This window comes from Leptonotus elevatus, chromosome 1, assembly GCF_054856555.1.
Source record: "Leptonotus elevatus isolate MCC_2025b chromosome 1, RoL_Lele_1.0, whole genome shotgun sequence".
NCBI lineage: Eukaryota > Metazoa > Chordata > Actinopteri > Syngnathiformes > Syngnathidae > Leptonotus > Leptonotus elevatus.
In genome coordinates, this window is record NC_141239.1 from 32,846,034 (window position 1) to 32,863,755 (window position 17,722).

Sequence of the window (17,722 nt, forward strand, 5' to 3'; positions counted from 1 at the left end):
TTTGATTTGGAAATGTTCTTAATTTCTTTGGTCAAACATTTTTTTTTTTTGTTATTTACTTGATTTGAACCACTACTGACTGACTTACAGCCATATCAAAAAGGTATCATCTTGGGATACATTTATTTTTATTTTTTTAAGGATACTTGAGACAATTTGGATGTGGTCTTCTTTTTCTTTTTAATTGTTCTGTCACAGTTCTTGGATCGGTACTCGCTATCTGCAGATATTCAAAATCAAGTGACTTGGGTGCAAAACATTTGATAGGGACATCCCTAATTGGGATACATGCACACACACAAAAAAAGAGATGCCGACAGGTAGAGAAAATAGAATCAAGTACGGAGTTGGTCTCCCCTGGCCACTGTGTGTCACTGGGATTATCCAGTCCATGCATCAAGACGAATTTGCAAGGTCTAATAGTAGAATTTAAATGAACGGTGGAACCTTGGTTTTGACATGCACAAGTTTTCCGATAACTTGGTCTTCACATACTTTAATTCACATTAAAAAGTAACTCGGCCATTCATTTATCAAGTCTTTCAAAATTTGCGTGTGTTCACTTTTCTACTTCATAAATCATTATTTCAAACTCTATGTAAAACCATAGTTATTCTCTATAGAATGTATTTTTTGTTACTATTTGGGTATTTAAACTCTGGAACGGATGAATTGGCTTTTCAGGGAAATAATGCTTTGGTTTCCATATGACTCAGTCAGATTTTCTGTTACAGATTATTCATGAACATCAAGGTTCCACTGGACTCATATTGAGTGTTTGGCAGGGAGTATACAGTACCGAGTTCTCGCATACAGTGCATATAGTTAAGGTATCTATCTGGATTGCAGCACAGACTGCAACTCGTAGAAATGATGCTGAACGATTTGCTTTTGGCAATACCGTACATCAAACCTCACTTATTAACTCATTTAAAACAGCATCACTTGTAAAAAGAACATCAGTGCTGCACGGGAAAAACTGGGGCAGTTTGGAGCATAGAATACAAATTCAAGCTGCTCGGTTTGACTGTAAGTGGTTGCTTTTTGCTTCAAATGTGCCGTAGGAAACTGTGAAAACCACAGGGAAAAAACTTTGTCCGAGAGGAGAATAAGGGCAGTAAGAAAACAGGCCTCTGCAGCAAGGTGGACACTATGGATTTATATTACTGTAGCGTTCAGCGCTACGGCACAGCAACGGGGCATATACATTCGTTTTGTCACTTTTAGCTACATATGCACGAAATGAAGCGGTGAAGCTCGATCAATAAGAGGCCAGGAAATAATTCACGTCACCAACATGGCATCGGCTAGGCATGCTTGTTGTAACCTTGGCTAACTGGCTACTTGAAATAATAGTGCCAATGGAAGTGCTTCAATAGCACTTAATAATAATAATCACTAGGGCCCGACTGATATGGATTTATTTTGAGGTCGATGCCGATATTTGGCAGAATAAAATTCTGATAAGCAATTAAAGATGTATTCAAGGATCTTCTCGAAAAGTAGAAGCTAAACGTCTGTCACTTTTTTTAAAATGTGCATGCGGAAGACCATCCTACCAGCTCTCCTGCTTGTCCGGGGGAAACGCCTACACTGTAGAAATGGCGAGTGATAATTACTTAGAAAGTCTAGTAAAGTTTGATGCACTATGATGCAGAACCCAAGAACCCTTTTCTTCTTTAGAAAATTATGAATTATACATTAAATGACTGCTATAAGTTCACTGAACACCAAAATATATGTTTTTTCAATTTTAACCCTTTTTTTTTTAACTAGCTTAGAGTTGCTAATTTATCAAAATATATATATAAAACATACTCCTAGGCCTTCTGCAACATGATATGAAATAGATTAACAAAAAAAACACAATTTTACTATCTGATGGTTTGCTGAGAAGATGGTTTTGTTTGGATTGATTTCCAGCTCAACAAAATTGGCATGTTGCCAGCCATCTTGTCACCACCACTCTGGCTCATGTAAGTGCAATATTCATCCACGAGATGACCCCATGCAGGGGTCAGAAGTGGCACTCTGGACTTTTGAAGTTAAATATGTAAAAAAAAAAGAAGGTCTTTGTTATTTGAGTAGCAGAATTTATAGGGGCCACATTTGACCCCATGGGTTCTCCAGGGTTAAAAGGAGTTTAACTAGAATTATTTTATTTTTTTTAAGTAAATACCGACATTTGATTTATCAAACTTGCAAGCTCATCTTCATCAGTCTCACTTCATAGACGGATGCCTTCTTGCGGCGCTCAGCCATTTTCAAAGTATGCGGTGAGATAGGTGGAGCTACAACGATGAATGGCTGAATCAGCGGCTACATGCTACAGTACAAACACTCAAAATGCGCATGCGCAGCTAGGAACAAGCACGCATGACGTCGTTACGGCAGAGTGATGGGATCGAGAACCAATCGTTAAGACCCGGAAGACGCAGCGACAAAAGATCTTTGAATACATCTTTAATCAACCAATTGACCTTACCATAAATCACGCCCGCATGACCTAGTAAGCCAATCAAGACACAAGACGTCAGGTCTGTGTCGGCAAGCGAGTTTTGCTGCGGACAAACAAAGCAATCGAGCTCCCGGTGATGCACCTCGTGGTTATCCAAAAGCAAGAAAAAAATCTATAAAAAAGGTTAAACGCTGTAGTTGTGTAAGAGTGATAACCGTTATCCCGATCGACTAACTGGCGTCCTGCTGTAGTCACGGCTTGTGTCCGGTTTATTCCCTTCCCTAAACGCTCAAACAAGTACGAATTGTTGTTTTTAGCCAAAAGCTAACGATAGCTCCGTGTAGCTAACCGTCAACGCGTTTGTTGACTTACTATTTACTATTAATTCCAACAAAACATTCAGACTATGAGGTAATATAAATTCATTCTAACACTGCCTGACAGGAACAATGTCCAAAAACTTCGGTTTTGCTGACAATTAGTCGAAGTGAGTGAGGCGTGCGGTGTCTTTTTTTACTTTGTTTTGCATGGTGAGGGAGTAAAGATATCCTTTACCAAAACAAATTTAAGCCCCCTCTGCTCCGAAGAGAAATATCGTTGTCCTGAAAATACCTGACCGAGAAATCACAAGGAAGATTTGACAACTTTGCCATTACTGTGGATGCCTCTTGACCTGTAAATGTCGGAGGGGGTAAGCTCAAATATTTAAATTTTATTTTTGGTCCCTTAATAACTTACATCAATAAATATATGAATTACTGCCAAAACATTGGACTCTTTTATTGTAATTTGTCCTTTAGTATTTGCTTAACTTTTCAAAAGAGTGAATGAAAAATCGAAAAAAAAAAATTGGGGGGAAGGGGGGTGGGGTTGCTTTTTTTTGTGTCTGTGTCTCTCTGTAGCCAGGTCACTGGAGATGATTCATCTCAATGAGTTTCTTACCTAATGGTGTAAAAAAGAAAGAAAAATAAGGCCAATTTTAAAATGTTGCTCTGTCAGGCCCCGGTAAATATATTGAGTAATGCAACAGAAATTGCTCTTAAATTTGATTAGTTGTATCACTACCTATGTGACAAAATCCAATGTAACGAGACTAGCATAGTGATTTCAGCATTATATAATACTGCCTTCTGTTTCTCTTTCCTGGCCATCTTCAGTGGACATAAGAAACTTTTTTTTTTCATATGTGGAGTTGGTTGAAACATTTACAGGCCAAATTTGAGTATATTTTCATTGCTGGACATCTTGCATTGCGTCCGGCTGCACTGTACTGCCCACATACATACATTTTTCACCCACACAAACCCTCAGTGTTAACCAACCTTTCTTGAGCCAAGGCACATATTCAACATTAAAGTAAATTTCACAGCATACCAGCAAACGTTACAAATGTCACACAAAAAAGGATGAATAGTGCTGCTGCTGTGCTGCTGCTTGCTTTTACTTCAGAATACAATGATCAAAGTGTTTGTCTGTTTTCTGACATGTTGCAGACCAAACCAGTAACTGAATCATAAATAATTTAAGATCATGCATCTTCTGCACTTGTCAATGTTTTTCAATAAGTGGATGTAAATGTAAATTTCAAACAATCAATTATTTCAATAATGGTTAATTGCAACCCTAAATTGTAAGTGGAATTTGATAAGTTTCCTGAAGCACACCTGATGATCTCACAGCTGTTGTGAATCACTACTATGTATTGGTGCCTCCACCCAAAATGTAAAAAGCAAAAAAAGAAAGAAAGTAATCTTAACTTATTAGAAAAAGGCTTATTTCCCGCACATGAAAGTGTTAACAATTTTCATGATCACACTCATTGCTGCCTTGCAAACACTCACACGCAATGCAGGAAATAAATTAATTAATAAATCGCCTGTAGCCAAACTGACTTCCTGGACAGCTTTGGGAGTTTTAAAGATGCATTCGATCGGAGAAGCTTCACCTAGATAGCGGCGGCCAAAGCGGTTTGGAGGGCAGAAAGTGTTATAAGTGCAACCTATTATCTATTGAAATACACAGCAGACCCTCTCTGCCACACCCACTAACTGTGAGAAAGCAGCGACTGCACCTGCAAGACATTTGAGCAATCACACTTGGCTCATTCACTAAAAGTTAATTAGATGAGTTTCAAAAGCACAAATCTACAATGATGTCATTAGCATGTAATTATTGAGGTATCCTTTAATTACTGTGGCTACGGAAGTGTTGGATTGCAGTGCATTCTGCTGTGAGGCGTTTCCAATTTACTTTTATATAAGTTGGTATCACTAACACAGAAACCTTAGTTGTGACTTGTAAATGGGAATTCAAATCAAAATTAAACAGCAAAATCCAGCTCTTTATATACACCTTGGGGGGGGGGGGGGGGCATTTGCCACTTGCTGCTGATTGAAAATGACATTACAGTGCCTGAGGGCTCAGCTTGCGAACGTCACAGGCCAAACCCAGCGAACAGGTGAGCCGTGATTGGTTGTTACCTGAGCCCTCAGGCACTGATGTAATTTTCAGTGGACAGCAAGTGGCAAAATGGGAAGATTTTTCTGCTTACCGGTAATTAATATTCTGCAAACACAGTATTAATCAAAATGCCGTGATTAGGCTATAGTGGGAGTGCATAGAGCATATTATTGTAAATACCTTTTTTTTTTTATACATGACTTTGCCTTTAACTGTTCAGACTTCAATTTCATAATCTGACCCTTGATGACATCAGCATTTTGCCGTCCTCTAATTAATCTAAGCAAAACTTGATACAGTCAAACTCAACTTGCAAAACACTTCCGAAGCAATTTTCACACATGAATATATTTAATAATAAGCATCTTTGTCAGGGTGTTGTCATGAGAAACTACATGAGGGAGTTAAAATATGATACCACCTCTCCGTATGACGCATTGCAGTTCTACCTAACCGACGTGCATACTAACAAGCACAAGGAAAAATAACAATCCTATGATGTAATAAAGTCGATAAAAGGGGGTGAAGAGGGAACGAGAGAGAAAGAGAAGAATTCCAGGACAGCCAGCGTGGCGCACTTTTCTTCACATCTGTGGTCAGGCTGTGCTTCCCACCACTACAAGACAAAAATTGAGCAAGTGTGTGTCTGCATTGTCTTGTTTAAGGCCTTTCAAACAGCTCGCTCATTCCGTCGTAATCACAACAGGGAGGGTGGATGCGCGTAGATGTTAATGCAAGACTAAATGGATTATATGCATGAATGTCGGCAACTCGCCGGAGCATAAACGTAATAAGAAACAGGTGCACGCCACTTGTTGTGTTGCACTCTCTGTGTGTGTCTGCATGTTGCATGTGCGTCGCATGTGTGTGCGTGCCAGAGTCTGACCTGGTGCTTGAGTTGGGCCTCGGCCTTCTCGTAGCTGAGCTTCACCTGCCTCCTGAACTGCTCCAGCGCCACGTCGGCCTGTTGGAGGTGCGCCCTGTGGCTCTCCCGGGTCCTGTCCAGTTGCTTCTCCGTGTCACTGTGAACACAAGACAAGAGAGGTCAACACCAACAGCCTAGGAAAGAAAATGGGATGCTGCTGTCCATATGAATGACTGTCTAACCACCATAAGAAATAATCTAAATGTATATTGCTGTCTCAAATAAGCATTTCGTATTTTGTGTGTTGGAAAAATAACTTTCTGAATATATTCCCCTCTGACACCTGTGTGTGCGTGTGTGTGTGTCTTCCACTCAGATTTTGCACTGTTATTGCAGGCAAATGTCAGGTCATATAGTTTGCACGCCGAGACGACTGACAGGCATAGTGAGAGCTGTCAATGCCGGAGCAGCAGCCTGCAACATGCTGTACATCAGCGGCGAGCAGCTGTCAGGTCTCCATGTGGGGTGTGAGGAGTGTGTGCACGCCAGGGCGGATGCAGGTGAAGGTGTTATTTTTCTCAAATGCATTTTAGAGTCAGCCAAGTGTGATAATGCAGTTTAGAAGTAATTCCTGAGATCCAATATTGTTAACTATCAGAAACGGTTCGATAGGTGTCTTGTTCAATGGGATTATGATTCCATTCAAAATGGTATGCCTCAGTTCAATGATGGATGATGCAATGAAATCTCGTCATTTTACTCACATAAATGTGTCATTACTTTCAAAGATACTGTATATCTCTCTCCAGTAAAAGACAATTCAATATGTACTGTATTTCAAAAGTGGAATGATTCGGTTCAGTTCCATTCGATTAGTCTGGCAAGCCACACCCACTTTCTTGAAAGAAAAGAAAGTAGGTCTGAACAGGCTTTCACTGACCGCTGTTCAGCCCAGTTCAAAACAAACTGTGCAATCAAATTCCTTTATTTGCGATGACGTATGCTGCATTCGAGAAAAGTGGGAGGTCGGACTTTTCCGACTTCAAACCAGGAAGTGTGTACGGGAACGCCCCCTTGAACTCAGAAATCTCACTTGCGTAGTTGAGGGGGAAAAAAAGTACCCCAACTTCACCAAACAACTTCAATATGACGTCACTCTCCAATGGCGACCACTATGGAAACACATGCTGTAAATGGTAAAAGCACAATTTACTCGAGTATAAAACTACATAGCTTTCTTCATTCATAAATATTTGACAATGAAATTGACATTAAATTATATGGTGAACTACTGAACTGTATGGAATGCTTATGAAATAAGATAGACACATAAATGAAGCAAAGTTGCGAGAAGGCATGTTAGCTGGAGGTCAAAATGTGTGGAAGAGACAATAGTTTTAATTCAGTATTAAAGTATTTTTAAATAACTATAAACACACAGTCATTGAAACCCCAGCAACTGACGGCACTGGAAATATTTATTTCAAAAGAAGACGTGTGCCAAGACCACACATATCTTATATATGAATGGAGTAACAATGCCATTTACTCGCCATCACAAGAAGTGAAAACACTGGCGGCCATCTTATGTTGCCGCTCTCCGACTGCATTTTCACGTTATTTTCTGCCTCTGCAGTGAAATTGCCAAATGGTTGTACAAATAAGACCAGGAAAAGCACTATGCACATTTCATCGGTAAGAATGCAATTGCCCGATCTGAGGCACATATGCGCAGGTCGGCCATATTTGTTCGCCAAATACTGAAACAACACTAGGTCAAAATATGTAGAAAGTGCCTTTAAAGCAACACAAATGAGCATTTGGTTTTCGTTGATTATGGCGGCACCTTTGGACAAAAGCGGTATTGTTTTCCCTTGAAAGAACCACATTTCTCATATACAAACACACAAACGCTGCACTCCCTTTTCCCTTCCGCGATGCATTCACAAGCATTCGTTAACAAGAAAGCACACAACGTTTGAGTGTTGCGTGGCTGGTTGGGTCAGTGTGGAAGGGGGCGAACTATCAAACTGATGGCTATTTATTGCTACCACGCAATTTTACGATAGCTAACATTAGCATAATTATTTTGATTTGAGCATGGAAAGCTTCCTACGAAAAAAAGAGTCGAGTTCCCACAAAGGCAGCGTCGGTTGGAAATCCCCCTAGTCTTTCACCTCACGCCAGCGAGTGAAATCCTGTACTGTGCTATCCACATCCTGGTAGGCTTTTTATCATTATTATTGTCACCATAGACAAAAATCTTCGTTTCTTGGGGTGTTTTGTGGCTTCTGCAGGATAACAGTAATCGCGCGTAAACGTTTGACTCGACTTCCGTCTGGAACGACTGAGGAAAGGACATATGCCGTAAAGCAGTCTGCACGTTTGTAGTTTTTCATCAGAGGAATTATGAAGATATGAATTGAAGGTTGAAAAGTTAATTAGAGGGGCTTTAAGTCGATTTTCTAATATCTCGCCCGCTTTTAGCTGATTCTTGTTGGTTCTTTTCGCTGTCTGTTTGGTGAGGTTAGCCCCGTCACGCTTGATTGAGACTGTAGCGATGAATCTGCTTTCCAGGCTACGATTCGATGCACATGCATTTTTTAAATCAAAACCAATTTTCCAATTCAAATGAGCTTTTGTTATATTCCTATTAACCATTCATATATGGACATTGATTTGTCACCACTATTCACCACCAGTTATGTGTGTCTACCAGCATATTAGTTTCTCATTATATAAGGAAAACAATGACGACAGGTAGGGTAACGCTTACAGAGATTAGCTGCATTTAAATGAACTAGAGGAAAAGTCAGCCCAGGGCTGTCTTGTTTACTCACTTTATTATTCATTATTTGTTTCTGTGGTGATGCCGTCCAATGTTGACACTTGTTTACACGTGTCTTGAATGTAAATATATTAGATAGGGCTGACTTGAAATTACATCGATAGCATTTTGCCACTTGACCAGAAATGGACCTACGGCGTAAAATTAGCATTTATTTCCTGCATCCTTCTAGTGAATATTCTAAATGTGAATCATTAATTTTTCCCTTAAGGTGGAAAAGCAGGAAGGAGAATAAATGTTAGGGGCTGGCGGATGTTACTTCAAACCCATTACAACAAAAACACAAAGGGGGTGAGGGAGCACTGAGATACGGTATTGCACATTAATCTGTGTTTAACAGACTATCAAGCGTATGAGCGTTTGTGTGTGCGTGTGTGTACAGTTCATAGAGGAGGGAGAACATAAAAAAGGAATGAGGGCAGAGGATTTAAAAAAGAATATGTAAGCTTTCGCGTCTCTTTATAGAGTTCTGTCTCTTTGTAATTTTGGTCTCTCTCATTTTGGACATCAAACGACAAAGAATTCATTTATTTTTTCCCCAACTTCACTTTCCCAATTTTGTGTACTCTATAATTATTAATCAGTCTCAACGCATGTGCTATCTCAGGGGTTCAAGCAGACACAAATGCACAGAGATTACAAGAGGAGGGGAATACCGAGATTCTACGTGAGAAAAAGCGGAAAAAATCGTTACTGTTGAGAAACCGTTCCGAACTTAACCGACAAGTTCACTGGCCGAATGACTAGGTTGGAGCTGGCTAAGCTCGGCCTTTACCTCTGAGGCTACATGGAGAACATTCCCCCGCAGCAAAGTTCAAAACCGTGTGACACACTGAAACATAGCAACAAAGCTGAAGAGTCCGTGACCACATGGAAGCAGCAGCCATTCCTGGGAAAATAACTGTATTGCTCTGTTAGTGTGTGTGGTCATAAGGGTGGTAGACAGTGTGTCACCGTCAATAACAGAGCAATGAGGGCGAGATGAGAGGACAGAGAAAAAGACTCGGGGAGGCCTGGCAGCGAGACACACGCAGAGAGAGGAAGAGCGACGGTGCCAGCGCCAGGGCGGCCGGCTGGCTTGAAATGGATGCCTGGTCAGGAAAGTGGAAGGAGAGGAGGCTCAAATTAAAGATGTGCTTTCGCTAAAGAGGAAGTCTTCTCATCCTTAAATTCTAAACGGCTGTTTAACATGCACGGGGAGAGAGAGAGAAAGTGAAGCAGAAGCGCCGGCCGGGTGAAGCGTCCTCTGCCCGTCCAAACCGCTAGCATGGCAGACAGGAAGGGGCGCGGGGATTACAGCATTTGTGGAACTGAGGTGTCTGCGCCTAACATGCTGGACACTATATATAAACCATGGCAAATTCTTCACCAAGGGCGAGAGGTGGTGTTTTGATCGCGGGTGGTTGGGTGGTTCCGTTTTCCCTCACCTTAATTGAACCAAGAAATGTAGTTTAGTTTACATTAGAAATCACAGCACATCACCAAAGTAAAATGTCACACCCTGAGTTTAAAAGCAGGGCCCGCCCGAATAATCGACCGGCCGATTAACTCGACCGATTGTGGCCTTCAAAAATTGTTATTGTTATTTTTACACTAACCATTTAGAGCAGTTGTGCACAAGTGAGACAAGTGAGACAAGGTCTCATTATTTATTACACATAACCTCCATACTATAACTGCTAAAAACTGAATATATAATTAAACATTGCTGATTAGGTCATTCTACGGACCTGTTATTCAAAACAAAACAAATCCATATTTTTCAGGCAATGCTTAGGTTAGCAATGCAAGTTGTGCACGGAATTAACCTGGTTGTCAGTATTTTACACACAATCTAAAGTTAAAGTAAAAAACAAAAAAACAAAAAACAGTGCAACATAAAACAAGCATAAATATGTGATGATACATATGAGAAGAAATGATGTCCTTGTAATTTAATTAAATGCATTGGAGGGATAGACAGATTATGGGTGCTGATATTTGGCATTTTGATGAATATCGGCATCAGCATTTTTAAACAAATCTGATGGCCAATAAGAAATCTGGGAATTCTCTGATCCTTCCGTTTTTGTTTGAAATTAAAACCGAGATATGTGAAAGCTTAAAATTATTTTAACCTCACAAACTACCCGAAGGCAGCTGCATTATACATTTATTTTAAATTCAATTTTAATTAGTCTGTATTTTTTTTCCCTGCCAAAGATCATTATCGGCCTAAAAAAAAAATCCATATCAGTCTAGCCCTAGCTAAAGGTGACCCTTTTTTCAAAAAAATTTACATTAAGTTGACCGCAACTCCATTCAGTACACAACAAAATGGCTACGAGCTTCAGCTCTTCAGCACATCCAAATTTCTCAACACAATCTGCTGGATCAAAATAATCAACCCAACTTTGGGTAAAACTAACCTAACCTGCTGAAAATCTACATGTACCCAGTGAGTGGGCCAAGTAAACAAACCCCCCAAAAATTGTGTGCACAAAAAGCTTGTATGGAACATACTAACAAATTGGTGGCAATTGCTTGTTTTAAAACTCCCCAAATTCTGCATTTTTTTTCATTAAACCTGATAAACATACAAAGAATGAAATAAATGGGAAGAAAGTGAAAAGCTCCATTTAAAAGAAATACTGTGGAATACGTTTATTTAATTAAGTGGCAAATTACACGCTGTCTCAGTGGTATGGTATGATGTAACGCCATGTCATGCTGCCTAACACACCCGGCAGCTGAACCAACTGAATGGGCCTCGTTGGAAACATGGCTTTAATTAAAAGGTTAACTTGCTTTTAGCATGGCATAAATCACCCTCCGCTTCTTCTTCTAGTCACTTACACTAATTTGTGACGAAGAGCAAGAGTTTGAAGAAGCTGTGGTGTGGGAGGAGCATTCCATGTAAATAATGGCACACATCAGACCGGAATGTGTTCTTAAATATGCTTTTGATTTCTAGTTGTAAAAGAAGCATTTGTGAACATGTGACTGAGCACGCGCACATCTGTATTTGTGAAGTCATCCAAATGGAATGATAACGAATCCACAGACACTTCAAAGGGGCCCGGGATGGAGTGGTGCAGAATAAAAGACAGACCACAAATAAGTGAGCGCACAAGAAAAGCAAGAAGAAAATAATAGACAGATGTCATAAAGGAGAGAAGTACGCACACCAATACTTTTTGCAGGGCCATGTCATTAGATACACCTGCACAATGAGATCCAATAAGAGTTCAAGTGGACGTCAACCCGAACATTTTCTTACAATATGTTCTACGCCGCCCCACTAATCTAAACCCGGTATTCTGCGTAATATTGTGTGAATATGAATTAACCAGCCCGATCCACTGTTTTTATCCATCTCAGGAAGCGGCCATTTTGCCAATAGCTGTCGAGTGAAAATGACATCACAATTGCTCAGAGGAATAACGGCCAATCACGGCTTACCCGTTTTCTGAAGCTGAGGACAGCACTATTAATCACATTTGAAATAACATTTGCTTGGCGGTGTCAAAAACCAACAAGCATTATTATGTAAAGGCTGATTTTGTTATCTCATAAGAATATGGAGGTGTACCAAACAAAGTGGGCGAGTCTACAGTATTGTAGGTAAAAACTATACTACAGCTGTATGAAATGGACCATAAACGTTTTTGTTCTTGTGCGGTTTGCTGGTATTGAATTGATGTTCAACCCACCTCCAAATAAGACCTTTGGTTAGCAGTTTCCATGGGAGTATTGTAACTATCGAGCCGGGTGAGGCTTTTCCAATATTCAGGATCCATACATCCACCTGCTCCTGCAGCTCCGCTCTAACTGAAGCCTCCTAAACCTCTGCTGACTAGCTCTGGTCCCTCCGTGGCAAACCATCATCTATACCTGCCTGCCTGCCTGCCCTCCATCAGCGCTGTCATGGGAGAAGCAATGCTGGGGAAGATAAGACCACTTCAAAAACATGCACTGGAGCTACACACACACACACACACACACACACACACACACACACACACACACACATAGTAACATACTGCATGCGTGATACACCTTGAAGAGTAGACAAGCACCGTGGCATGCATGACCAAGCAATTACTTAACAGTCAAATTGGCTCTTTAGCTGTTGAAAGGCTGAAGTCCATCAGGAGCGCAAACTGGAGAACAGTTGTTTTACGCTACACAAACTGAAAATTAACCCTCATTTGAGAATTTAAACGACAGACAACATGCGCAGATTAAAAACATTTGACGAGTTTAAGCGCAATTTAGAGCAACAACAAAAAAAAGGCACACTTCGTAGCAGCTGAAGACTCGCAAACAAACACATTTGTTGAATTCTTACGGAAGCGTGGGACTGCCAATGTGGAGTAAACATTTTTGAATGCTGAGTATGTTCGAACGTATTTGCAAATACTTGCAAGTACATTCGAACATACTTGTAGGCCAAATGCTACAAACATAGCATATGTTCCCATAATGCCACGGGGTATTACATAACATGCACATGTGCGAGTGTAAAAAAACACTATTTGGCTTACTGTATAGCAATACGTTCAAAAATTAAGTAAAAATACAACATTGTTTATTCCTAACTTTTATGATGTCTGCAGTGCATGATTTAGGTTTGGCTTTGTTTTCCCCCATAATGCCACAGGGGATTGACTTGTGTATGCACAAGTACAGTAATACCCCGTGGTATTATGGGAAAATATGCTATGTTTGTAGCATTTAGCTTACAAGTACGTTTGAACGTACTCTGAGTATTTTCGTGTGTATTAGCGAGTATGTTTGAACGTATTTACAAATGCGTTCGCGAATATGTGAAAATTGCTTACTCCACATTGCCAGTTCCAAGATTCTGAAAATACTACGGCAACCTTGTTTTATGACATTTTTATAATGTATGAGTAACTTAATTAAATATTAAGAGGCATTTATTTTTAAGTTGGCTAAATTTAATTAGTCGTTTTAAGGCTCTGCACACACCTTGTGTTGTCAATGTGCTTATGGTTTTAGTTCGTTGAGCAAAAATGCATCATACAAAGATGTGCATGTTAATAGTTTGCCTGTCTCATGTTTTGTATATAAACAAACAGGGCAACCATCTCCAGTGTCCATAAATGCAATCTATGAAAAGTAAACATATGACAAAATACATCTGAATATTGAGAATGAATTTAAAAAAAAATAATAAAAAAATAAAAAAGCTTTACTGTTTATTACACTTTTCACATTGACATCACTTTGTAGTGCACTGCTCGCTGTTGTTGCTATAGTAACACCGACCAAAAACTGAAATGAATGCAGCAGTGCGAATTTGCATGGCAAGACCAGGTGTTTTTTCTTCTTCTTTTTTTTTTTTTATATACCAAAAGGAAACAGTTGGTGTAGACACTAAGAAGTGAGGAAATGAATGCTAAGAAACAAAAGTATACAGATAAAAAAAAGAAGTACACACAATACAAAGAATAGCCAGCCGGTGTACATCCTTGCCTCGCCGGGTAGCTCTGCTTGTTTAATTGTATTTTATGTCTTTCCATCTCTCTCTCCACGCACGCACGCACACGTAACTTTGACTTTGAAGTTCTCCTGGATCGCCTTTAAAAGCCTTGCGCTGTTGCCGCGGCAGCAGGCAGGTAGCACACATCCGACTGCTTAAAGAGCGTGTGCGCAGCAAGCCCGAGTGCTTAATTAGACAGCAGCCTGATGGGCCACTTTCTCGGCACTTAACGGCCAAACGAGGCAGAGACTTGACTCCTCACTGATGCGAACAGCGAGCATCATTAAGGCGCCACTGGATGTGTCTGCTGCGTTTAAAAGCTTTGTTGCCGGGCGGTTTTCAACAAGCGCAAACATCAAGCATCAAATGTCCCGTTGTGATTTGTACTGAATTTTAAAAAAAAGTGAGTTTTTACTGTCACAGAAACAAAGAGAAAGTAAATACAAGTGCATCCTACAACGCAACTCAATTAGGCAATTATTAACTCATTCACTGGCAGCCGCTTTCAAAGCAGACTTTTTTATGGTGTCAGCCGTTTTAAAGCATTTTGACTGAGCTTTAAAGACCCACAGAATATTGTGTTCTGTGACAAAACAAGCAGCAAATGTACCCCCCCCCAAAAAGGTTCTTTAGTAATCAGCAGTAGAACATGGGTTGATTTCACCAAAAACATCGGCTTCTGAGCAAACAGCTGAGAAAACACTTTTGTGCACAGAAGATGTCAAGTGGAACAGTGACTTTGAATTTCACCGTAAACCACAAAACAACAAAAACAGGACTGACTGCCTGTTAACGGCAAAATAATGGATTGTGCATGCTTGGGCTAACGTGTCTGCTTGCACTGTTGTTCGAGCTCGAATCTTAAAAAAAGAAAGAAAAGTTTTTAGAGCTGTCAAACGATCGGGAATAATCGCATCTTAAATTTTTTATTAATCACGATTAATTACTTAATTAAAAATATAATTTGAAGAGCACCTGTAATGTGTTAATTATTTTCGATATTTAATGTTATGAGGACATCTTTTTTGATCCACTGTACACGCTAATCCTCCTCTTTTTCTAATCAGTTAATTACTTGCATAATTGAAATGAAAAAAACAAAATGACCCCAGTAGTTTGACGCAAATATTCTGAATGTCATACACAAACATTTATCAAATGCTTTACTTTAAAGTATGTAGTTATGTTTATTGCTCAAACACAACATGTGCTATCTTTCATGTAACCATCCACTGTCAAGGATCATCTGCGGTCAAAATGAATAGTGCGATTAATCTGCGTAAATACATGATTAATGCGATATTTTTTTGTGATTAACCAATGAGTTAACACTAACTTTGAATTTGAAGATGCCAGAATTTGCACATTATTTAATGCTTTTGTCTGTCTGCTGACATTGTTTAAAAAAAAAAAAAAATCAGACTTTATGTTCAAGCAGTTACTCAGTACTGGAGTATTTTTTTCAGCAAATACTTTTTTGACTTGTATTTGAGTGACTTTCTTGATGACTACCTTTTACTTGAGTTACTCTACCCACCTCTGGTAATGTTGTAAAGATAAGTTTGAATTTGGTTTTTGAAAAACCAAAACTTTTTGTTTATAACATTGCTTTACAGGACTCTTAGGATTAACGATCATCATCATCGGTGGTGATTGGTGAATAAGTTGTACTTGTTCCTAGCCCTTTTCGGGCATGTTGAAAAGGACATTTGTGTATGTGGTGTATTGTCTGTACACCAATATTGTTCGTAATGTTTTAGTTATGTGGTTTTTGAAATGTCTGGAATGAATTAAACTAAATAAATGGTATTAAAATGTTTTTAGGATCATAGTTTGTGGTACATTTTTATGGTTTACTTTAAACAATTAAATTAAATTACAAAGATTTTTAGGGAGGTGTCATCAATTGACTAGCAGTCTTTTCGCTATGCGCGGTAGAGTTCAGTGGGCTTTACTGCATAGGCAACAACAAGAACTGGGCTAAGACACAAAGCGCTTCCAGTCACTGATGAGGATCCAAGAAAGAAAATCGAGCACCGCACAAACTAAATCTCTTTACTCCGCGGAGTTACTACAATTGAGCTAAACAGTTTGAAATCTCTCAAGGGGGCTGAAGGCACCATGACTGGACAGCGCACGGCTCGGAGCGGGCCTGAGGTTGTAGAATGGGCTTAGTTGGAGATCCGCATTCTACTGGCGCGTTCCACCCACAAAACTGTAATATGCTTGTGAAGTTCCCTTAATGTTGCGCTTTGTGCTGAAAGCGCTGTAAGCTAAGTGGGGAATGCTGTGCTATTGCACAGCTAAATGGCAGACAGAGACACGCACAGAAGGACACAGACACAAGGGCTTAGAATGTTTTGAATCTGAAGCACGACTCTCATGAATGATTCCTCTTTTAGCAGACTTTGACACAAATTAATCAATGTTGAACAAGCGACTACGGTCCAAATAATGCTAAAAAAGCGGGAGAGCCACCATTCGGTCTAGTTTATGGGATCTTTGTACATGTATTATAATAATTAATTATTTTGAATTGCGTCATAGATTAAGTAAAGTTATGTTCCGCTGTATTATTTTAATAAAGCAAAGCATTATTTTGCATATGGAACCCGACTTGACACTCTCAAGTCATTTGAGAACGCTTCAAAGAGAACAGTGCAAGGGCTGCCTTGTTAACCTCTGATCAGAATTCATGGTGACTGTTCTTTCATGATCAAGGAGTGGATTCAGTACCTGCGACCTCCTAACAAAGTTTGAACTCACAAAGGCTAAAATGTGATTGGGGTATTTAAGAGCAAGAGGTTTTCATATTGAGCCAAACCTTATACTGTGTACCATATTGCAACATATATGGAAAATGAGCAGTATTTGTTGCTTCATTTCAGATATGCCGACCACAAAAAGAGTTAGCTCCATTTCAAACTCAACTAGTAGCACCTTGCAATGTATGTGAGCAGTCTCTCAGATGACGTAAAGTGTGGATTATTTATGGATAGCGTGTGGATACTGTATTTACGTGCAGCATATAAAGTGTGAAGTAAGGCAAATGCGTTTACTGGGATATCAAACAAAAGTTTTTTTTAAATGTACCTGAGTGCATCCTCTAGTTTGGCCAGCTTCCTCTTGGCCTGTGTCCTCTCTTTCTCCGCCTCGTCGTGCAATGCCAGAACCTGAGAAGAGAGCAAGAGTAAAGAGAAAGGAAGGTAAGCGTATTTGAAGTGCCTTCAAACAAGACACATGTGACCTTGTGCACATGGTCGTCTGCCATCCTTGGTGAGCCCCATCAAAAGTAGCATTTGAGCCTGTCAGGGCCTCTCACTGTGGAACTATATGGCTGCCATATGAGCCCCTTTTCATGTCCACATGGCACTGCCCCTGTGACCACTGTGGAAATACATGACAGACTCCACAGAGGTTGTTAGCATGTGGCCTTGACTATTGGAAAATCATCAATAAGACATGACTGGCTTTCATCTCAAGAGAGTTCAATTAAGCGCCGCATGAATTAAGTGTGCAGGAGTCTGCTAAGTTCTTGCAGGTGTATCAGCCAATGGGGGAGGGGGGGGGGGATGCCACACACACATACATACTGTACTTTGA

At 39.9% G+C, this 17,722-nt stretch overlaps 1 protein-coding gene across 4 annotated transcripts in view; it reads right to left on the reverse strand.

The window, feature by feature from the left end:
• The window catches only part of cep112 (centrosomal protein 112), a 182,646-nt gene that overhangs the window by 105,830 nt on the left and 59,094 nt on the right, over nt 1-17,722 (reverse strand). For all 4 annotated transcript variants that reach the window (XR_015096919.1, XM_086093239.1, XM_086093230.1 and 1 more), the window contains 2 exons: nt 17,213-17,292; nt 5,805-5,940 (listed from right to left, as the gene is read on the reverse strand). Coding sequence is in view for 3 of the 4 variants with exons in the window: in XM_086093239.1 (XP_085949365.1) it covers nt 5,805-5,940; nt 17,213-17,292 (216 nt within the window). In the remaining variant the exon portion in view is untranslated. The remainder of the gene's footprint in view (nt 1-5,804; nt 5,941-17,212; nt 17,293-17,722) is intronic.